The sequence below is a fragment of the Rhinichthys klamathensis genome, unplaced genomic scaffold (assembly GCF_029890125.1).
Source record: "Rhinichthys klamathensis goyatoka isolate OS25496 unplaced genomic scaffold, OSU_Roscu_1.1 h1tg000147l_1, whole genome shotgun sequence".
Classification (NCBI taxonomy): domain Eukaryota; kingdom Metazoa; phylum Chordata; class Actinopteri; order Cypriniformes; family Leuciscidae; genus Rhinichthys; species Rhinichthys klamathensis.
The window spans coordinates 2,655,573-2,680,219 of NW_026606682.1; the positions used below are offsets into that span (position 1 = coordinate 2,655,573).

The 24,647-nt window shown below is 36.7% G+C and overlaps 1 protein-coding gene across 1 annotated transcript in view; it reads left to right on the forward strand.

The window, feature by feature from the left end:
• The first annotated feature begins 6,091 nt into the window (after nt 1–6,091).
• vwa5b1 (von Willebrand factor A domain containing 5B1) overlaps nt 6,092–24,647 on the forward strand; it is a 58,990-nt gene continuing 40,434 nt past the window's right edge. The window contains exons 1-7 of the mRNA XM_056258031.1: nt 6,092–6,247; nt 8,457–8,615; nt 8,787–9,006; nt 10,001–10,149; nt 11,172–11,303; nt 12,613–12,737; nt 18,106–18,282. Of these exons, the coding sequence (XP_056114006.1) occupies nt 6,109–6,247; nt 8,457–8,615; nt 8,787–9,006; nt 10,001–10,149; nt 11,172–11,303; nt 12,613–12,737; nt 18,106–18,282 (1,101 nt within the window). The 5' untranslated portion in view covers nt 6,092–6,108. The remainder of the gene's footprint in view (nt 6,248–8,456; nt 8,616–8,786; nt 9,007–10,000; nt 10,150–11,171; nt 11,304–12,612; nt 12,738–18,105; nt 18,283–24,647) is intronic.

The following is a 24,647-nucleotide window of genomic DNA, read 5'->3' on the forward strand; positions in this document are numbered from 1 at the left end:
ACATCTAGTTAAAAATAAATAAATTGTGTTGTGTGTGTGTTTGAATTCTGTCTGCCAAATTACAATTCCAGCATATTCATATGGAAATTGATTTTCTAAAAAAGCATTAAAACTTGCCAAATCTCCCCTGAATAATCACTTTTTATTTATTTTAAAATGATGTAAAAATTCCTATTTTAACACTGTGCAACACCTGTAGTAACTGGTATTTTGGAAGAAATAATAGATCTACACTATAAAGGGATATAATACATATACACAATGTGTTTTGGCTACACATTTCTTGACTAATACCTTTGCTACCATCATATAGGAAGCCATAGTTGATGTAACCATGGTAATAAGGAGCAATGCAGGTTTTTGTCAGCGGTTACTATGGTCTTATGAGAAATTCCACAGTTAAATCATGGCTACTGTGGAAGTGATTTCCATTAAAATATTTAAAATCTTCTTCTGACCTAATTAAAACCCAGTATACAGATACTGTCAAATCTATCAAAATCCCCATATTTTGTACTATTAAGGAGCCACGTACTTCACATTTTTTAATTTAGCAGATGCCCCCCCCAAAGAAATGTTATCAGGTAGAAATCTTGTATATTGTCAGTTCTCATAAACCTAAGAAAAGCCATGAAGCTTCAACCTGATACCTCAGTTTTAGAAATGATTTATTAATTAACTAAGGTGCTTTGTCTCAAATACATTTTTGCATCATTCACAGCCAATATGGTTTTGTTTATTTGTGCTTGCTTATTCATGAGGAAATTCATCATAATTGAGAATCGAATGCATGCGTTCAAAGTATCTTTATTATTTAAAAAGATCATCATGTAGCTGATGTTTCTGACTTATATCCATAGCGTTCTGTATTTTTAGCCCGTTGGGTTTGACATATTTTCTTCTTTATTGCAGATGAAATGATCAACAACCGCTGCAGCCTGTTGTCTGTCCCGGCAGATGAGATAAGGGACATTCAGAGAGCGAGCAAGAGAGAGAAAGAGAGACAGTAAATAGCACATGTTAATTGAATTGTGAAACAGAAGCTGAGATTTAAGCCATGGCAGCACACATCACTAAACACACACACACTTTCTCCAAACAACCTGTTGTCTTTTAAGAAGCCCTGGAGGCTCCATATTGATTGTCATGGTTACATCCTCTGCAAAAGCAGATTAATCACACATATGCCACAGTCATATTGAAATCAAGATAGTGAGCTTAGTAGTCACTGGAGGGAAAACATGCATGATGGAAGGACGGACAAAGACAGAGAGGGAAATATGCATGATCTTTCGCCCTCCCCTCGTTTCCCCCATGCATGATGTTCATTTCAGCCTGTGGTACCCCGGCCATCAAATGGGATACATGAATGGGCTCTCGTCACTGATTACGGAGAGACCGAGAGGTGGAGGAGTGGGTAGGTGGGTGGTACAGATGCTGAGGGGAGAATTGAGCGTTGGCGGGGGGTGTGCTGGGGTTCCTGTTAATCTGTTGCACAGGACAGCTTCCAACGCCTGTGTTTCTGCCACAGCTCCTCTGAGCTTCATAACCACATGTTGCTGTGCTGATTGACTGCGTTAACGTTCCTCCAGCTGCTTCTATATCTGTCGGTCTCTCTACCTCCCTCCCATCTTCGTTCTGCTCAGTTGTTGTGTTCATCTCCAAGAGGCAGAGAGCTTTCCGGAGTTGCAGCCGATTATTTTGGACATCACCAATGCAGGCATCGAGAGAGGATTGTGACCAGATGTGAGGTAAGAGTCCTGCTTTGCAAAAAAGTGCACGAGGAACTGAACTCTGAAATCTTATGGTGTAGTAGGAGGCATTTTGTTTTAGGTTTAAGGTGAATTTGGGAAGTGTTTCGAAAACCTCTAAAAGAGATTGCACGACCTTGCAAAGTGATGCATCTGTAGTCAGCTGATGGAGATGCAGGATCAACAGGTGGTTGTTTCTGTGCCGCGTCTCCCGCGGTGTGTGTGGTGGCAGCCGTGGAGTGCGTGTAGTGGGGGATTGGGCTCTTTTTCGTTGGGAGTGATTCACACTCCATTGAGGATGGATGGGAGGCGGGGGTTGATCATTGTCTGTCACTTTGGGTTCTCCTCATTTGGGTCCCCTTGAATAGAATATGGAAGAAGACCAGAAAGAAATTTTTTTTCATGCATTTTCAAACAAAATCAACCTCGTCATTGAGGATGAAATTGATTTTGTCCTTTACCTGGCCTTTTCGGTCTGCTAGGGTTATTAAAAAAGCTTAAATGATTATTTTGTGGTTTTAATATCAACGTTTTACTGAAAGGTTTCCAAAGGGATTTTTTTTCTCCGCAAAGATCAGTTCGCTTAAAAGAACCATTTGTTTTCTTAGTGTGAAGAACATTTTAATAATCTAATCTTTGTTTTCAACTCAACAATGAGGAACCTTGTTGCAGTGGAAAGTTTCCAAAGGTTCTCCATGGAACCATAGAAGAACCTTTATTTTAAATGCATGATTTATATCATTTTTTCAGATGATATTGACACCTTTGCTTTGTGCAGAAATGCCCACTCCTCTCAGGACACATGATGGCAGTGTTTGACCGGTTTGCTGTGTGTGATGGCAGTCAGGGGTGAGGGGGAAATCTATTGTCCTCTCATCTTGTCACGAGGCACTGTGCCAAAACCTAATCCATTAGAGAGGGGGTGGCGTTCCTCTGTCTCTGAGTTATGGCCATGTGGACACCTCGATGAAAGCGCCTGTTTCTTTTCTGTAATATCGGGAAGCTGTTTAATCTCAGACATTTATGTCCTCTGAGAAAAATTGCTCATAAATCTGGAAACTGGCCAAAAAACAAGTGAAATTTCCAAAACACTGACCCTCTGTGGAAGTTAGATGGAAATTATAGGATTGATATAAAGTTAAATCATACTGCAGTTTGCTTTTAAAATACTGTGGGATATTGTTGTTTGCTCAGACCTCAGGAGACTTAACGAAGTAGAGAGTTTGGGAAACCTGTTTGGAAACCATCATCATTTTCTTATAATTCTGTTAGATGACTTGAGCTTTGAATATAAGCTTTATCACAGATGTTTCTGTGATAAAGCTTATATTCAAAGCAAAAGTCATCAAACAGAATTATAAGAAAATGATGATGGTTTCAAATAAACAGAGACACAAATGTTGATATTTAGTAGGACTATAACATTATAGCATTAATAGTTGTCGATATTGGCTTTTTAATGCCTGATGCAATTGCTGTCACAAATGGCTGGACCAAATCGCAACAGTTGATTTTAATTAACACAAAATCAAATTAACACTCAGAACTCTTGAAAAAAGCAAACAGAACAACCACTATACACTGACGAAATATGGATTAAGGACACTTCAAACTCAGGGAAATATATACAAAGGATAACCAAAGGGAGGAAACAAGAAACAGGTGTGGCAACTTAATCAAACAATGAGTAACCATAGCAACAAATACAAACAAAGGAAACAGAACTTGGAAACAATGAAAAACCAACTCAAAGTCCATCTCAAACACAACAAACATGATCTACCATGACAATTGCAAGGTGTCTGACAAATAATATAATGTTTATGTCTTATAATGAATTCAAAAGAGATGGCAAATTAATATTAAATATATTAATGTTAAAAATACTGATATGAACACAATTTATACAATATCTACCGTTCAAAAGTTTGGGGTCAGGTAGAATTAGTTTTTAAAGAAAGAAATTAATATTTAGAAATATTAATATATTAATATTAATATAAAGAAACTTTTATTAACTCTTAATCAACATGCACCAATGCTTAATTTTCTATAGATTGTAATCATTATGTTTACAACTTGTAATAATTACTTCAATGAGCTCATTGTTTCTGCCTTATTAAATTCATACATTGTTAGATAACTGTGTGATATGTATATGTACATTTCTGAAATACATTACTTGCACACAGACACTCTAAATTGTAGATGCATGCATTTTCTGTATTGTGAAAAACGCTATATAAATAAAAGTAAATCGAATTGAATTCCGAAAGGATGCATTAAATTGATCAAAAGTGCAGTAAAGACAATTATAATGTTGCGAAAGATTTCTATTTCTATTTCAAATGCTGTTCTTTTGAACTTAATTCATCAAAGAATCTAAGAAAAAATGTATGACTTTCAAAAAAAAAAAAAAAAAAACGAAGCAGTACAACTGTTTTCAACATTCATAATAGCCAGAAATGCAAATTATCATATTAGAATGATTTCTGAAGGATCATGTGACACTGAAGACTGGAGTAATGATGCTGAAAATTCAGATTTGCATCACAGGAATAAATTACATTTAAAAAAAAAATCAAATTGTTTTTAATTGTAACTGTTTTTACTGTATTTTTCATCAAATAAATGCAGCCTTGGTGAGCATAAGAGAGTTATTTCAAAAATATAAAAAAAATAATCTTACTGAGCCCAAACATTTTTACGTAGTATAATATAAAAAAATGGCCAAATATTGTCTATTACTCGACAGTATAACTCGGTTGTGGAAAGATTTAAGCTCATATTGAATCTGATTTTGCACCTGAGCACAATGTGAGGCATTTTTGCAGTATTTTCTGAAACTCTATTGTGGTCTTCAGACAAATCTGAGAAGCATGTTCAACAAAAGACTTTTATTCTCATTGCTGTGTAGAAGAATTAATTGAGATATTTATGTACGGTCTAATATAAGAGATCTCATTTGTGAAATTGTTATTGCTTGGAGATTTCAGTTTTAGTCAAGATCTCAGATATGTCTAGGAGAAAAAAAGCAGACACAAATAAAACAATTGATGACATGAGTACAGAGAAATAAATGAATGCGGATAACAGCTCAGATAGATTGATCTTGGAAGAGGGTTTGAGTTCATATTGAGACCTTTGATTGCAGACTTTGTATTTCTGCAAATCTGAGCACAGTTTGAGACATTTTTCAGAGAGATCTGTTCTGAGAATATTGATGTCCTTTTCCAAGGAGAAAAATCTGTGACGCATTTGCTTTCAATTTCAGTCCCATTACTGTCTAGGAGAATCAACTGAAAAGTTAAAGAGATCATTAAAGAGGTTTACATCATGTTAATCGCTTTTTTCTGGAACAATCATTAAGAGGACTGAGACACAGACGGTGATCTGTATCGTATAACTCTTCTGGTTTTGTATTCCCATAGTCTGAAGTTCTCTGCGCTGACCTCAGGTAAAAACTGACGAGTCATGACATCAGCTCTGCATCTGTAACAGTGCCAGTGGCTTTTTGATGTGCCAGAGGTTTCTGTTCCCTTTGATGGTGCTGAACCAGACCTGAGCTGTGTGTGCCTCGAATCCATCCGTGGGACGGGGGGGGGTGGGGTGGACCTGTCAGAGGACTTCATTTAGACTCCAGAGAGGCATCCAGAGCGATACGGATAATGATGTTATCCTCTCATCTTCATCAGTGCTGTAGGACAATGATGAGTTATGATGTGTGACGTCTGTGAATATGAATGACTTGTTTTTTTACAATGGCCACAGAAACACTGGACACTTAAGCCACACATAAATTGTATAAATGTCACTGCATTAGATACGAAATATCCAACCATCTGGTATTTATTAGAAGGGGCAGATTTGCACAAACACACCTTTCAAACAGAGTTTGTATGTAGGATATAACAGTAGATGTTCCGGTCAAAATGTATTTTTAGTCATTTTCTGGTGAGCAAATGTTTGTCGAACATGTCCTGTTAGTATTTTTTCTTTTTTTCAGGTAATATATTTTGAACTAAGTTATATTTATATTTTCCATTTTTGACCTTAAACCTCACAAAACTCTATTAGATTCATGCTTAAAACAAAACACAATGCAGTACATTTTTTTTATTATTATTCAGGTCTTTCAAGTAAATTTAACTTTGTTTTAAGGATTAAAAGACGTTCATACAATGTCCAAAAGCATAAATAAATATACACAGGTCCCAAGGAGGGAGGAAGGGAGGGATTGGTTGGTTCATTTATTCATTCATTCTGCAAGACATATTGTAAAATATGGTTTCAATCTTATCTAGCCTTTTTAGGGAAACATCACCTATCGCCTCCTCTACTGGACAGAACCACCATCATGCCAGGCCTGATCAACAAGAGCAAACGGAGCGCTCTGCCTCTCAGCGTCTCTGACATCACTTCCTGTGTCAGGGGTTACACCCTGGCAATGACGGCCTCTTTGACCTATGAAAACATTGAAGATCACCCTGTCGAGGGTGAGTATGCTGTCTAATGGATGCATTACTACTTCTGATATGATATCCATCATTAGTGGCTCTTCCTAAGGCATTAGTATTACACTCAAAAAATTAATTAGGCCTAAATTTAAGATTTATCTATTGCGTATACAATTTGGATGACACAGTTTTATGTAATCTGATTGTCAGACATAAATAAATGAAACGGGTACGATTTCTCAGTACTAATAAACTGAATGTGTTTTAAATGCACAATAACCAGGTTTATATATTTATCATCAATAAATCCAATTTGTTTCTATTTCATAAATTTTTATCTAATTGAATATTGCTTGGTCCACAGCTAGCCACATTTGATCCATGTTTTTACTTTTTACTTAATAAATGTAATGTTTCACAATGAACAGATTTATTCTGATTTGAATAAATGCATTTAGAAAATATGATGATTAAAATCAAATAGATGCAAATAGTTAATAGCCATGATTTTTTTTGAGTGCAGAAACAGAAACATCTCATTAAGTTTATGACTTGTTAAAACTGTGTAATCCAAATGGATGGAAATTTTATTTGCAGGTCAATTACATACAGGTAAATCTTAAATTTAGGCCTAACTATTTTTTGAGTGTATATTGCTCATACTTAAGGGATTTGAACCTAAATTTTAGTTTTAAATTTGCCATGTTACTCTTCATAACTTGTTCCAGTTGATCCAACTTCGATGACTAAATATAATCTCAAAAGATGCATAATCAGGTCCTGAACATTGTGTGTTGGCTCAACAAAACAAATTAATGCAACAATTTGTTTTGTTATGACAACTTCGAGTGAAATTACGTTCAACCAGCAAGCTACATTGAGTTAGAAGAGCTTACATTTTTTTTAGCATAAACGGAATACTTTTTTTTTTTTTAAGTACTAAAAAAATGAAGTTGCTCCAACTACTTGAGTTGTATTCCTGGAATCAATTAATCTTATCTATTTCAGTTCAAATCCACAGCTATAGCACATGCTTAATGTAACTTATTTGGCATTTAATGAACAAGTAAGATATTACTTTTCACTGGCTTTAGCTCAGTCATTGCTTATAGAGTCAGTGTAGTGTTTGCATTGCATTCATGTCGTCTACTCTTCAGCACAATGGTAACCACAAAAACTTCAACATTACAGAAACTCCTTTAAATGTCAAACATAATATTATTAAACACTAACAGGTCTTTTCTTTCATTAAAAAAACCTAATAAAATAACACTTAATTTCAACATTTATTCTACTTATCCACTCCTACGCAAAGGATGCTGGGAACTACAAATCCACTGCCTAATTTCTGAAGTTATCAAGACGAATTCATTAAGTTACTACAACTGTATTTTTTTTAAAAATCAACTAATGCAGAAATTTTTCTTTACATTACACACAATATTAAGTTGATTCAATGATCAAAATTATTGTGTCAATAGAAGTCTTGAGTGAATAATGTTTGCAATTTTAAAAGGTTTCATTAAACAATAAATTAGAATTTTTGCAACCATGCATTTATTCAAAGATAAATGAAAGGTCACCCAAAAATTAAACTTTTTGTCATCATTTACTCACCCTCAAGTTGTTCCAAACCTGTATAAATTTCTTGCATGAACCGTGAAGGAAGACATTTTGAAGAATGTTTGTAACCAATCAGTTACTGACACCATTGACTTCCATAGTATTTCTTTTTTTTATTTTTATATTTGGGCGAACTCTCCCTTTAAGTTATGGTAACAGGTCCCCTGAATTACTTTTTAGAGAATATTTTATGACAAATCTATTAAAAAATACAGCACTTCACTTTATCCATTTGATCAATGATAAGAATCAAGAACTAATTTGTCATTTCTCAAAAGCAATTTGGGACGAAATGCATCAAACTCTTTATAATCACAGTAATACTTTCTCAAAATTCCCTGAAGGGAAAAGAAACACTTGTCTTTCCCTCCCAGCCTCATCAGCTATATTTGTGTGAAGTCTAGAAATGTCACTGGCACACTGCTGCTCTGCGGTCTCCAGTGTCGTATTGACTCCAACAGATTGGATTTTGCATTGGTCAATGCTGAAAGCACTAAAACGAAGGATTTAATTTCTGTCAAGTGCAAAATTAGCTTTGTGGAAAGATGGCCTTTTGCTATTGTGTAATAAACAATGCATTCTCCTGAATCACTTTTTTCTAATCCTCTTCCTGTGATTCATGCAGGAATCTTTATATATCCTCTGGACGACTGCAGCGTGGTGGTCGGGTTCGAAGCGATGATTGGCAGCCAGATAATAACCGTGCAGGTCAAAGACAAAGCGAAAATCGATGACTGTTACTTTGATTGCTGCAATGCCAATGGAACCCCACAAAGCGGAGGTGGTAAGATTGCATGCTCATCAAAGATCTGAGTTAATCCCCAATTCACAGCTTAAACGGAAGGCCTGTCACGGTGTCTGTTGAATCCAGTTAACATGCAAAATCCTATTAAGCTCTTTCATTGACGTTGACTGTACCTTTCAGAGGCTTTACTGATGAATCATCTTGCTGCAGGACATATCGTTTTGGACGAGGATCAGGAGAGGACCGTGCTGGTGGTTAGTCTGGGGGTCATTCCCCCTCTGGAGACCATTAATATACTGGTCAGCACGTCCTCGGAGCTCAGCACACTCACCAACGGTGGAATCCGGGTAACCTCGCCGCCCGTCTGCTCTCCAAGAGTCCAACGTTCTGTCAAAGAGGAGCAGGCGTTTTCGCCCAGCACTGCTAGGAGGTTCGGATTCATTAGTGTTTCATTTTGTGATAATTATAGTATTTGAATGGCAATCCTGTATTCATAATCCTCAAACATTCTGGCTTCTGTTCTAAACTCCAAACACTAGTAGAAGTATTAAACTTTGCAATTCATTCAGCTTGAACTGCTTCACATACTCCAATTTAAAGTCTCAAATTGTGTCTGGTAAATCATTTCAGCTTTATCTATGCTGTCTATTTTCGGGTTTTCTAAAACGTTAAAGTTTTTAGGAAATTTAGGATTAAAGTCTAAAAAATCTACCATTTTCAGTGTAATTTCTGCATACTGAATTGTGATTGGTGTTCTTTCTTGCATGTATTTGCATACAGATATTTTTTCCTTGTATATATATTTAATCTCTATGTAGCTGCATTTAATTTATGCAGAATCACAACACCACCTCAAATGAAAATTCTGTCATTTACTAACACTGTGTTACTCACACAAAATGTTGTTTCTAATCTGTATGACTTTGTGTGGAACACAAAAGAAAATAATTTGAAGAACTTTGGGAACCAAACATATTTGGACCCCATTGACTTACATTGCATGAAAAAAAGGCAATACAAAAAATATTTTTATATGTTCTACAGTATAAAGAAAGTTTGGAAGGACAATTTTGGGATGACATGGGTAAAGCAAGAATTTTAAATCTAATTGAGATGAAAAAACAAAAAACAAACTCATATAATACAGATATTCCTCAAAATCTCTTCAAAATACAGATACTCCTCAAAATATTTTATTTTATGTTATACAGAAGAAAGAAAGTTTTGTACAAGTTTGGAATGGCATGAGTAAATGATGACAGACTTTTCAGTTCTGAATGAACCATTCCTTTAAACCATCACCACTGGTCTTTTACTGCCTTGTAAGCACTGCTTTTTCATTTGAGCTCATTATACAGAGTCATATTATTACCTCCTCATAACTGAAAATGAAGCTTGAATGTGTATCTGCTGATTTGTCTCAGGAGGGATCAGCATCATTGTGCACAGGGAGCACACGAGCAGACGGCCTCAGGTGTGTGTTTGGCTGCTCTGATGGAGGAAGAGACCATCAACTCCATTGACTATGAGTTCAACTTCCATCTTGAGATCAGAGGACCGTATTTACTGGCAGGTCAGTTCCTCCATCCTCAAGCATGAGTCTGGAATTAAACAACCCTGATACCCAGGATCATGGGCTTGATTTCCAGAGAACACAAATACATATGTAACAAAAATACATGTGAAATGTTAAAAATCATGAATGCACTTCAACTTTATTTGGATTAAATTGCCTGGCAAATGCATGGAAGCTAGTTCCACCATGGAATAAAATAAAATAAAAAGGTAATTGCGAATTTCTTATATTTCAGACTTTTTTCTCACAGTGTGCAAAATTGGCAGCATATATTTTACACTTATGTATTTATGTGCAAGCTTATTTCTGCCATGGAATTAAAAAATGCGACTATAACTTCCAAATTTATTTTATTTTTAAGTCTTTCTCGCAATTCTTAAAAAGAAAAGTCAGAATTGTGAGATTTAAACTCGCAATTGTGAGTAAAAAAGTAAGAATTGTGCGATTAAATGTTGCAATTACCTTTTTTTATTTTTTTTTATTCTGTGGAGGAAACAAAAAATAAAACAGAATTGTGAGATGTAAACTTGCAATTACAAGTTTATAACTGCAATATATAAACTCGCAATTGTGAGATATAAAGTCAGAATTGCAAGAAAAAAAGGGAGAATTGTGAAATTAAGTCACCATTTTTATTTATTTTTTTATTCTGTGACGGAAATAAGCTTCCATATAAATGCATCATTTTTATAAACATATGCTGCCAGTTTTCTAGCCCAATTGATGTTTGATGTGTGGATAGTTTTAAGAGTTGACTTTTCACACTGATAACATGTATATCTTGAATACACATCCAGTTGCGTTGGATAAAAGCTCCTGCCAAATTCATAAATGTAAAGTGCAGCAGATGCTTGTCATTTCAGCTGGGACTCAAGCCCAAATGATGTTTAATGTGTTGATTGTCTAGCTGTAATACATGCATCTTCCTGCTGGAGTTGCGGAACGGTTTAGTCCTCGCATGTGGCCTAACGTCTGTTGCTCCTGCTTATTTTAGATGCTTTAGAAGTTTCTCTGTGCAGGTGTGGAAAGCCCCTCGCATGCCATCCGTGCGGACGCGGACCCTTCGGCTCGCTCTGCCACCAGTATTGTGGTCACACTGGCAGACAAGTACACCTACGACTGCCCTGTAGAGATACTGATCTACCCCAGTGGTGTGTAACACACATCAATACAGTAATTGTATATCATGATCTCAATCTACAGTATGAAACAGATAATGCTGAGCTAGTTCTTTTTAGTGAATCAAAATACAGTGCAACTAAATAAACTATTCAGACAAACTGATGCATTCAGATTTTTAGGTTCTCTCAACTATTGTCTTAATAATTGTCCTAGTTTGTTTTGTCCATTTGAATTTGATCATTCACTAAATGCAAAGTGCCTTGTTCAGACAATAAATTTCTCAAGGCAACTACAGTTAGTAACACAATAAATTGATCTGTCATTTCGAGAGTTTTGTCAGAAGTATTTTATAAAAATAAATAAATTGTATGATTATTGTTTATTATATAGTGAACACCAGTTTTTGGATTGCATTTATGCCACATAAAAAGACTGTGAAAAGTCATTAAAATATTTGCGTAACACATTTTGCAAGAATTGTTTTAAATGCATTTATTATTACTGAAATGATCTCATCATTTTGCAATGCAATTGCATTTCTTATTTCCAGTCCTAAAAGAATCATTAAGAAATTCTATTCTTTATGACTCCTAGAAATTCTTAAACAACACTAAAAACCACTCAGAGAACACCTTTGTAACCATATCTCCCTAGCAAACACCTACACCACACTCATTTTGAGTCCCTTTATGAAGCCGTTTTCTTTCTGGAACTTCCCAGCAATGTCGTTTTCTGTCAGGGCATTTGGTCCCCATGGACAGACAAACAAGATCACAGTCACTCTGACCTGTGTTAACTGGACAATAGAGCCTGCCTTTTGAGAACAAGCCAGTGCTAATCTCTCCATGGGCCTGAAAGCTTGTCCAAACGAGAGGCTGTTTATTAAATCAGAGGATATTGAAACATCATTCCCAGGCCCACAACCATATCACATCATTTCTTGCTCTATAAGCACTGTTTAGTTGAGCTCTATATTTCTTCTGCCACCCCATCATGCATCTCAACCTCCATTGGTGTCTGGGAGGCATAAATGGATCTCATGATGCCTCATAAGATTGCCTCACTCCGCGGGTGACCCGAGGCCATTATTGTGCAATTGAATTCATTAGAAAGCCGAGTCAAGGGGGCAAACGTTCAGCTGTATTGATGGCCCACTAGGAGCCAACGCACTCTGTTCCCAGTACAGCTGCTGTTTTTAAGAAATACTGCCACCTTGGGAGTCCTTCATGTCTGGTAGTAATGTAACTCATCGTCTGCTGTCATAATTTACTGTTGTGCGTCCACACTGAGAGGTTTTTATGCTGTACAAAGAGAGTAATTCTTCCTTTCTTTGCGTAGAGCCCCATCTGCCACACGTTCTCATCGAGGACGGAGACATGACGCCGGAGGAATACGATGAGCATCTGAAAGGACGGAGCGACTACATAAAGGCCACGAAGAAGGACTGCAGCAATGAAAAGACAGTGAGTGAAAGACTGAGACGGGGAAAAAGGAAGAAATATGTAAGAATGAGGGTTGTAGAAAACAGTTTGAGTGTGTTTTACAAGGATGAAAGGTAGCAAAACAAGCTTGAGACTCTGAAGAAGTACAACACCGTGGTCCGTGACAACTAGTTTTTTATACTACATATAATTGGTAAAGAAATCTAGAAAAGACTATTGTTTCGTTTTGGCAGCCAGGATCATAAACTAAATAGGATGTGGTACTTATTTAAAAGAATGCTCTCAAGTCGTGGTTTGGGGCAGAGGGGTCTATTAGCAAATTAGCATGTAATATAACAGATTAAAATACTTTTAAGGAATGATTTTGGTCACTGAAAAGAAGTAGCTACCTAAAAGTATCATGGTAGTTTTTTTGACATGGAAACCACAGCTTTAAAATAGATATGTAAGCCTGAAGAGAAACATAAAACTGTTAATAGAGTAAAATAATTCTATTTTAAATAATTATTTCCAACCATGCGAATTCAGAAAATGTTAACTTATTTATTAAATGTTAATATTGATAAATGGAATAATTAATATATATATATATATACAGGTCCTTCTCAAAAAAATAGCACATTGTGATAAAGTTCATTATTTTCCATAATGTAATGATAAAAATTAAACTTTCATACATTTTAGATTCATTGCACACCAACTGAAATATTTCAGGTTTTTTATTGTTTTAAAACTGATGATTTTGGCATACAGCTCATGAAAACCCAAAATTCCTGTCTCAAAAAATTAGCATATCATGAAAAGGGTCTCTAAACAAGCTATTAACCTAATCATCTGAATCAACTAATTAATTCTAAACACCTGCAAACGATTCCTGAGGCTTTTAAAAACTCCCAGCCTGTTTCATTACTCAAAACCGCAATCATGGGTAAGACTGCCGACCTGACTGCTGTCCAGAAGGCCATCATTGACACCCTCAAGCAAGAGGGTAAGACAGAAAGAAATTTCTGAACAAATAGGCTGTTCCCAGAGTGCTGTATCAAGGCAAAAACGCTGCAAAACGAGAAGAGGTGACCGGACCCTGAGGAAGATTATGGAGAAGGACCGATTCCAGACCTTGGGAGACCTGCGGAAGCAGTGGACTGAGTCTGGAGTAGAAACATCCAGAGCCACCGTGCACAGGCGTGTGCAGGAAATGGGCTACAGGTGCCGCATTCCCTAGGTCAAGCCACTTTTGAACCAGAAACAGCGGCAGAAGCGCCTGACCTGGGCTACAGAGAAGCAGCACTGGACTGTTGCTCAGTTTTGCATGTCATTCGGAAATCAAGGTGCCAGAGTCTGGAGGAAGACTGGGGAGAAGGAAATGCCAAAATGCCTGAAGTCCAGTGTCAAGTACCCACAGTCAGTGATGGTCTGGGGTGCCATGTCAGCTGCTGGTGTTGGTGCACTGTGTTTTATCAAGGGCAGGGTCAATGCAGCTAGCTATCAGGAGATTTTGGAGCACTTCATGCTTCCATCTTCTGAAAAGCTTTATGGAGATGAAGATTTCATTTTTCAGCACGACCTGGCACCTGCTCACAGTGCCAAAACCACTGGTAAATGGTTTACTGACCATGGTATTACTGTGCTCAATTGGCCTGCCAACTCTCCTGACCTGAACCCCATAGAGAATCTGTGGGATATTGTGAAGAGAAAGTTGAGAGACGCAAGACCCAACACTCTGGATGAGCTTAAGGCCGCTATCGAAGCATCCTGGGCCTCCATAACACCTCAGCAGTGCCACAGGCTGATTGCCTCCATGCCACGCCGCATTGAAGCAGTCATTTCTGCAAAAGGATTCCCGACCATGTATTGACTATTGAGTGCATAACTGAACATAATTATTTGAAGGTTGACTTTTTTTTTTTGTATTAAAAACACTTCTTTTATTGGTTGGATGAAATATGCTAATTTTTTTAGAGGAATTTTGGGTTTTCATGAGCTGTATGCCAAAATCATCAGTATTAAAACAATGAAAGACCTGAAATATTTCAGTTGGTGTGCAATGAATCTAAAATATATGAAAGTTTAATTTTTATCATTACATTATGGAAAATAATGAACTTTATCACAATATGCTAATTTTTTGAGAAGGACCTGTATATATATCAGTATATATTACATTGTGGCTTCATAAAGGGACAATATACACTCTTTCTATCGCTACTTTATTAGGTACGTCTTGCAAGCACCATCATGCTTGGACCCTGTTTTGCCTTCAGAACTGCCCTAATTTGTCTTGGCAGAGATTCAACAAGATGCTAGAAACATTTCTCTGAGATTTTGGTCCATGTTGGCATGGTAGCATCGCGTAATTGCTGCAGATTTGTCGGCTGCACATTCATGATGCGAATCTCCCATTCCAGCACATCCCAAATCTGCTCTACTGGATCTGTGGAAAGCCGTTTGAGTTTACTGGACTCTTTGTCATGTTCAAGAAACCAGTTTGAGATGACTTTAGCTTTGTGACATCATGGTGCGTTGTCCTTCTGGAAATAGCCATCAGTAAATGATACATTGTGGTCATAAAGGGATGGACATGATCAGCAACAAAACTCAGGTGTTGAAGCGATTGTCAATTGGTACCAAGGGTCCCAAAGTGTGCCAAGAAAATATTCCACACACACACACCATCATTACACCACCAGCAGCCTGAACCTTTGATACAAGGCAGGATGGATTCATGCTGTTGTTTACACCAAATTCTGACCCTAGCATCTGAAGGTTGCAGAATCATCAGAATATTGTACTTATTTGTACTTAATTACTACTTAAGTACAATAAATACTTAAATACTACTTAAGTACAATATTGAATATTGTACTTAAATAGTAGGTCATCCGGGTATTTTTTGCCTACTTTTAGAATATTATGTATTCAGACATACTACTCTTGGCGTACTGTTTTTCGCATACTGGTTTTTAGGGAAGTATTCGATTTCGGACACATGTCTTCCACCTAAAAGCATTGAGTTGCTGCCATGTGATTGGCTGATTAGATACAGTATTTGCGTTGAACAGGTCAGGTGTACCTAATAAAGTAGCCGGTGAGTGTGCTCTGTGTGTGTATATATTCATTTTATTAATGTATGTGTGTAAAATTTGATTAATTATTAAATGTATCAATATTAATGTTAAAAAGTAAAAAAGTATCATTACTCCAGTCTTCAGTGTCACATGATCCTTCAGAAATTATTTTAATATGCTGATTTGCTGCTCAAGAAACATATCTTATTATTATTACCAATATTCAGTTTTTTTTTGTGGAAACCATGATAAAAAAAAAAATCAGGATTCATCGATAAAAAATGTAAATGATCAGCATTTATTTAAAATATAAATCAATTTTCTAATTATGAATACCTTTAGTATCACTTTGGATCAGTTTAATGCATCCTTGCAGAATAAAAGTCTTTAAAAAAAAAAAAAAAAAAAAAAAAAAAATTGCTGATCCCAAACTTTTGTAGGTTCCAGTCATTTTCTAAAATATTCAGGGTTTTTTAACGTCAAGCTAGATTTAGCCTAATGACAATCATACTCAAAATCCAGTATGAAATCAAATTTAGTTAGGTTATCCAATTAATGTAAAATCTCTTGCTGATTCTTGCTAATCATCACTTCAGGAAGTAGTTACATTAAGTGGAAATGCTGGCACATATCCATGTTTCTCAGCAGCGCAAAGCTTCATTTGCTTCCTTAAGTGAGTGCTGTTCCTCAACAGGAGGGAGAGAACATTCAGCCCTAAAATGATCAGCAATGAATAGAGGTTTCTATGGAAACTGTCAAAGGTCTTCAGCTGAGTCCATAGTGTTTCTACCTATTGCATAGCGACATAAGAGTTAACTTCACCACCTTTGGGATGTATTAAATCTTTAAAGCATGAGAGGGGAATCCAAGACCTGTAAAAGATTTTCAAAATTCTGATCTTGGATAACAGCTTCAGTATCTGTCTCTATCAATCCTTTACTGAAGTGAGCTGAATAACATTGAATATCCTCAAAAAGATTATTCACCCAAAAATGAAAATTCTGTTATCATTTATTCCCCCACGTTGTTCCAAACCTGAATGACATTTTCTCTGAAATTGTACTTGAATCTGAATTTTTCAAAATAGTCAGGTGATTAGCAGCTAAAAAGCATGGAAATGAACATCTTTGTGCACATCCAAGCAAGCTCTTTTATACAGGACACGTTTATGTATGTAAAAGAAAGCTATTTCCTCCAAAGGTTATTTTTTTAATTGAGCAGAGAAATGGCAGATTTCCAAGAAGAAATTTAATGTACAATGGAACAACCAATTGAAACGATGTAAAGTGGTTGAAATACATCGCTAATCTGAAGTACTTTCTTCAGAGAAGTGCACAATAGGCTCATTACCATCCTCAAAATGATCTTGAGCTCTGACAAGTGCACAGAAGGCTACATTTCTTTTTATACTTATATAAAAAAATGTTTTTAAAAATATATGTATATCCAGACAGTGCTTGAACAGTAAAAATCTGAACCGGTCTGACTGGGCCAATTCAAAGTTGTTATATATTTTAAAGCTTAATAAATGTTAAAATTGATAGTGTACTGTAATGCTGAATGTCTATAATTAATGGGTAAATTTGAGAAAAAATCTATTTCATAGAGACAGTATTGGTTTCGGTGATACTGGCCTTCTTTCAAAGAAAGATGCCATTCAACAAATACTTAAAATATAGGCTATACTGTCTTTGTTGTTTCTACATTTATTTGGAGATTAAATGTAAAATGATATTAAAATATATAAAAAACTTGAATGTTAGGCGCTATATTTTTTTAATCGATTGACAGCACTAATGTGTATGTTTGTGTATTTATTTATTTATTTATTTATAATTTATAGACCCTAAACTTTTGAACGGAACTGTATGTATTTACTCTATAATTCAAAATGTTTGATGCAAATGTTCAAAATTCTAAATAAAATGTTAAAATGTGTTTCTCACACTTGTCCGTTAAATAAATGCAAGGCAGAATTATATTTGTTCATATTTATCTATATAGACCGTACAAAAAGCCACATGGGGACTTGAGTGAACATTAAGAGATACTATATTCAGTTTAAAAAAATTATTTGCATATTATTTATGTATTTTTCTCATATAATGAAGCACATTTTTCTACAAAATATTGCATGAGAATATCCATCAATAATATGCAAACATTAATATCTCTTAATATTCCTAAAAATCGGCTTTATGAAAAGAAATAACTTTGTTTTAGTTCTGTCGTGTAATGTGTGACATGTTTTCATGAGATTCACAAGTTTTACCCATTATCGCCTTCAGTAATGGCTTTGTCACTGGCTGGTGTGTGTTGTGTAGGTGGACATCATTCGGAAGAGGCTTCATAAAGACATCCTCCACAACCCTGTAGTCATGCTCAACTTCTGCCCAGATCTCCGCTCGACGACCTCTGACCTGCGGAACGTCCAGGGGGAATTCATCTTCCTCATTGACCGCAGTGGAAGCATGAGCGGGGTCAACATCAATCGAGTTAAGGTAGGACGCTTCTGCTTCTGCGTTAAGCTAACTGTGCCCCTCATTCCCAACACTCATTAACTTTTGAAGACATCCTAATTTATTCAATGGTTTAAAACCCCAAAGTGCTTCAGTCGTGTTAATGACCATTAATGGAAAAGGGTATTTATATACACACAGCGGTGCTTATTTACCGATGAGACTCTTCTTCATAAGCCTCAGCCTCAGACGGATCGCCCACTTGCGTTCATAAGCTTCTATCTGATTGGATGGTTTTATGTAGATTACGGGAGTAAACAGATTTATAAATTATTATTAAAGAAGTAATAAAGTTGTTTACTGTTACATTTTGCAAAGTTTAGCATGGGTGTTTATCATGAGGTTCATAGTACCAAGTAGGGCTGGGCAATATATAATATATTTAAAATATATTCATAATGATTTTGCTGAAGAACTTAAAGGGTTAGTTCACCCAAAAATGAAAATTATGTCATTAATGACTCTCCCTCATGTCGTTCCAAGCCCATAAGACCTCCGTTCATCTTCGGAACGCAGTTTAAGATATTTTAGATTTAGTCCGAGATCTTTCTGTCCCTCCATTGAACATGTATGTACGGTATACTGTCCTTGTCCAGAAAGGAAATAAAGACATCATCAAAGTAGTCCATGTGACATCAGTGGGTTAGTTAGAATGTTTTGAAGCATCGAAAATACATTTTGGTCCAAAAATAACAAAAACTACGACTTTATACAGCATTGTATTGTCTTCCGGTTCTGTTGTGGATCCGCGTTCAGTGACGCTGCTGACGTAAGACGCTGCTGATTTGTGTCTGGTGTGTGTGTGTGTGTATTCCGGTTCTGTTGTGGATCCGCGTTCAGTGACGCTGGTGACGTAAGACGCTGCTGACGTGTATGTGGTGCGTCCGTGTATTCGGGTTCAAATAAATATGGCTGGGCAAAAAAATGCAAGTCTTCCTCTGTGTCGAAATCCTGTTTGCGAAGATTGTTTTGTTTACAGCGTGCGTCTCCCTCAGACTGTAAACGAAGCTCAGGCGCACAGATAACACGTCAGCAGCGTCTTACGTCAGCAGCGGCACTGAACGCGGATCCACAACAGAACCGGAATACACACACACACACACCAGACACAAATCAGCAGCGTCTTACGTCAGCAGCGGCACTGAAGCAGATTGACAACAGAACCGGAAGACAATACAATGCTGAATAAAGTCGTAGTTTTTGTTATTTTTGGACCAAAATGTATTTTCGATGCTTCAAAAAATTCTAACTAACCCACTGATGTCACATGGACTACTTTGATGATGTCTTTATTTCCTTTCTGGACAAGGACAGTATACCGTACATACATGTTCAATGGAGGGACAGAAAGCTCTCGGACTAAATTTAAAATATCTTAAACTGTGTTCTGAAGATGAACGGAGGTCTTACGGGCTTGGGACGACATGAGGGTGAGTCATTAATGACATCATTTTCATTTTTGGGTGAACTAACCCTTTAAATAAAAAAAAACATTTTTGTAGTTACTATAACGATTGGCGGAAGTACCTGCTTTTTGGCGTGTTCACACCACAGGAACTGGGAACGATTTAAGTTATATCATACAAAAAGCCATGTGGGGACTTTATTAAACATTTTAGAATGAGATTAGTTAGCTTTTTAGTTTTACTGTTTTTGCTACATTGAAATAAAGAGATATTTTACTGAACATCATGTGGCTCTGTGGTTCTGAACAAAATCACACCATTTGAGCAGCCTGTTGAAGGGGCTCTGTAATAAAATAGCCAGCTTGTTGCATTGAATAGCTCAAGCAGCTACGATAATTGAACTTGGTAAGTCTCCATGCTGAGATTGGATATGTGTGAATGAGTGTGTGCTCGTGGACGGGGCTGTGCAGCGTGACGCACGAGGCAGAGATGACTCACTGTGGTTTTGATTGAGGATGCTCCCCTTCTGACCACAGACACCAAATGTCTCTAATGTAAAGGCTCAGGTCATTCTAGCGATAATATCATCCCAGAATATCCTTGACCCTGAGGAAGACTTGCTCCATGCTGAAATGTCATATTTCCATTGTGGTGGGGTGCAAGAGGACAGCAGCAGATGTATCCAGTTACACTGAAAGGAAGATACATTTATTACAAGGAATAGTTCACCCAAATGAACATTTTGCCATTGTTTACTCACCCTTATGTGACTATATCCTCCGTGTATCACAAAAGCAGAAATGTTGAAAAAATTGTGCTTGTCATCTTTGCTGTGAATTGAGTGAATGGCTTTCAAAATTCCAATAAAGATGCAAAAGCACCATCAAAGTATCATAAAAGTATGTTAATACGAAGATCTGGTATATTCAAAGTCTTCTGAATTCATTCAATAGCTTTGTGTGAGGAACAAACTGAAATTTAAGTCGAAATTTAGTGAGTTGAACTGGAGAAATGAATCTGTGAATGAATCATCCAATCTGGTTTTGTGAACTGGATCATCTGATTAAATGAAAATAGACATTCTCTCATTTACTCTGGTGAAAACATTTAAAGTGATTAACAGTTTCTCATACAAAGCTGTCGTTGGACTTCAGAAGATTTAAAATATTATGTATGGTGGTTCTTCTGAGCCTTTGAAGCTTGAAAGCTACTCTTTTGTAATTGCTTGGGGTTCCACAGTAAATTACTATATTTTAATTTTCAAGTGAACTATCCCTTTAAGAACTAAAATCTTTTATAATTGTGTTTCAAGTTCAGTTTGAATGTGTAAGGAAGTGCTCTGAAAAGATGGACTTGTTTTATTATGCAAATAATAAAAAAATTGGTGATTCGTTTTTTTAATCATTCAAAACAGTGAAAGACCACATTATTGTAAAAACTGCAAAAAATGCTAAAACTCTTCTTTAATAATCACATTCATATTTACAAACTTAATTCTAACCTCATACTCACTGCTGTACTCGCTGTCAGTCTGTCGAAAAGCAGCGCTATAAATTATACCACTACTTTAGACGAGACACAATGGAGGCCTGGATCCTTGTGTTCAATATGCAGTGCTGTCTATTGGCATCAGGTCTGGATGACAAAGATTGCTGGTTCAAGCCAAGCAAGGGTGACAGTTGAAAAGCCATTAGCGATCGACCACTAGTCTAAACATTTGTGGGAACATGCCGCCCTCAGTGTCTATGATGGGTACAGTCCTACCATCGAGCATGGCACTTAACCCTGCAATTAGTTTAATGTGAGTTGCTTTAAATATGCAAATGTTACATGGCAAATTACTAGAATGTCTGGCAATGGCTGTAATGTATTATTAAAGCAATATTAGCATGTCAAATGAAAAGTGGAAACTCAGTGTGAACCTGATATTTTATATATATATATATATATATATATATATATATATATATATCACTATAAAACAAAAAAAGTTCAGTTGCTGCCTTAAAGGGTTAGTTCACCCAAAAATGAAAATTAAGTCATTAATTACTCACCCCCATGCTGTACCAACCCCGTAAGACCTTCGTTCATCTTCGGAACACAAATGAAGATATTTTTGATTAAATCTGAGAGCTGGATCACTGCTACATAGGCTTCCTAAGGTAATGACACTTGACGGCCCAGAAAGTCATTAAAGAAAATGTTTAAATATTCCATGTGCCTACAGTGGCTCAACTATAAGTTTATCAAGCGACGAGAATACTTTTTGTGCGAAAAAACAATGGACTATTCCATTGCTTCCTTGTGGGCCTGAGACGAGAGTTCAAGAGATTTCCAGGACGCATGCGCGAGAACTGACCTTCTTCTTCTACTACACAGCGCGCGTCTTACAAGCAGAGAAAGACGCGTGCTGTACATAGTAGTAGAAGAAGAAGAAGAAGGTCAGTTCTCGCGCATGCGTCCTGGAAATCTCTTGAACTCTCGTCTCAGGCCCACAAGGAAGCAATGGAATAGTCGAATAAAGTCGTTATTTTTGTTTGTTTTTTCGCACAAAAAGTATTCTCGTCGCTTGATAAACTTATAGTTGAGCCACTGTAGGCACATGGAATATTTAAACATTTTCTTTAATGACTTTCTGGGCCGTCAAGTGTCATTCCCTTAGGAAGCCTATGTAGCAGTGATCCAGCTCTCAGATTTAATCAAAAATATCTTCATTTGTGTTCCGAAGATGAACGAAGGTCTTACGGGGTTGGTACAGCATGGGGGTGAGTAATTAATGACTTAATTTTCATTTTTGGGTGAACTAACCCTTTACATTTTTAAGTATAATCAAATTGGCTGTACAAGTCATTTCAGCTCATTTGTTTTTGAATCTTGCCTAGTTGAATCTTGTCTAACTTAAAAAATGGGCAAAACACACACACACACACACACACACACACACACACACACACACACATATATACTGTATATACACTCACCTAAAGGATTATTAGGAACACCTGTTCAATTTCTCATTAATGCAATTATCTAATCAACCAATCCCCCATTTGAATGAGAACATGGATCCATCATGCCTTGTTACCACTGTGCAGGCTGGTGGTGGTGGTGTAATGGTGTGAAGGATGTTTTCTTGGCTCACTTTAGGCCCCTTAGTGCCAATTGGGCATCGTTTAAATTAGGGGTGCACGATTCAGAAAATGTCACGATTCGATTCGATACCGATTTTTTTGTCTCAAGATTCGATTCAAAATCGATTTTCGATTCAAAAACGATTCTCGATTCAAAAAACGATTCACAGTATATAAATGTAGTTTACTTTTTCCTATGTGATTGATTGCAGTAGACACAATTTAAAAGAAGAAAAAAACACAACAAATTAAATGTAGTTTGATATTACTTTATGTCTTCATACAAAAATAAAAACTTTTGCAACTAAAAAGTGCAAAGTGCCAAGCTTTGGCCAGCTTTCAAATACATTTAATTCAAGTTTAAAATAAAACTTAAATAAAAAGCTTTTACATTTAGCTTTAAAGTGCTGTAGTCAGATCAAACAAACAATTATGCTAAATGTGGTTTAAGGACTAACGTTACTTCAGCTACCAGGCTGACTGTTGAAATGTGAACTCGACTGGGCACATTGAACTTCCTAAAAATATACTAATGTCATAGAACCCTTGCGAAATAATTTTAAATAGATTTTAAAAAGCCACCGCTACTGGTAACATCTATGGTTAGATTGATTTGTTTAGATCCAGTGAAGTCGTTCATAGGCGTAATTTGCGGGTATCTCCAGTTAACTAGCAGAGCATTCATTTAGTTCGCTATTAAGTAAGAGATCTGTTGTTTTTGAAATCAAGCTGAGCGCTCGTTGCCGCTGCTATCAGTGTCATGGATACAGTGTTCTCTGTGGCTCGCGCAGTCTTCACTCGGACGCGCTCTTCAATCTATCGCCGTTGTGGAGACTCCGGTAAAATCTCAAAAATAAAATGCACACAAACGTGATGAACATATTCGGTTTTGATGAGAGAGAGAAAAAACTATACGAGTGCGGTTTAGAACCCGTAATCTCTGACACGCTTGGCAAAAGATCTACAGACCATTAAGAACTCAAACATAAGATCTGCGGATCGATGCATTTATTCACGGGTTGAGGAGAGAGGCTGCACAGTTTGACCAGCGGGCGGCAAGAACTTGCAATGTATCTATTTATCAGACCGGCCCTCGCAGCCTCGAAACACTACCGTGCACCGGTAAAAGTCCCGACTCACCCGATTGCCACTCCGCCCGTGCACGCCATAAAAAAAAAAAATGAATCGATTTTTGGAATTCTATGAATCGATTCTGAATCGGTAAAGATTGAATCGCGATTCAAATGTGAATCGATTTTTTTGCACACCCCTAGTTTAAATGCCACGGCCTACCTGAGCATTGTTTCTGACCATGTCCATCCCTTTATGGCCCCCATGTACCAATCCTCTGATGGCTACTTCCAGCAGGATAATGCACCATGTCACAAAGCTCGAATCATTTCAAATTGGTTTCTTGAACATGACAATGAGTTCACTGTACTAAAATGGCCCCACAGTCACCAGATCTCAACCCAATAAAGCATCTTTGGGATGTGGTGGAACGGGAGCTTCGTGCCCTGGATGTGCATTCCACAAATCTCCATCAACTGCAAGATGCTATCCTATCAATATGGGCCAACATTTCTAAAGAATGCTTTCAGCACCTTGTTGAATCAATGCCACGTAGAATTAAGGCAGTTCTGAAGGCGAAAGGGGGTCAAACACAGTATTAGTATGGTGTTCTGTTCCTAATAATCCTTTAGGTGAGTGTATATATACATACCTAATTACAATTTTTTTTATTTTTTTTTATAAGTAATGCAAAATACAGAATTATAGAACCCCCTTACCTCTTCTTTTCATTCCCATC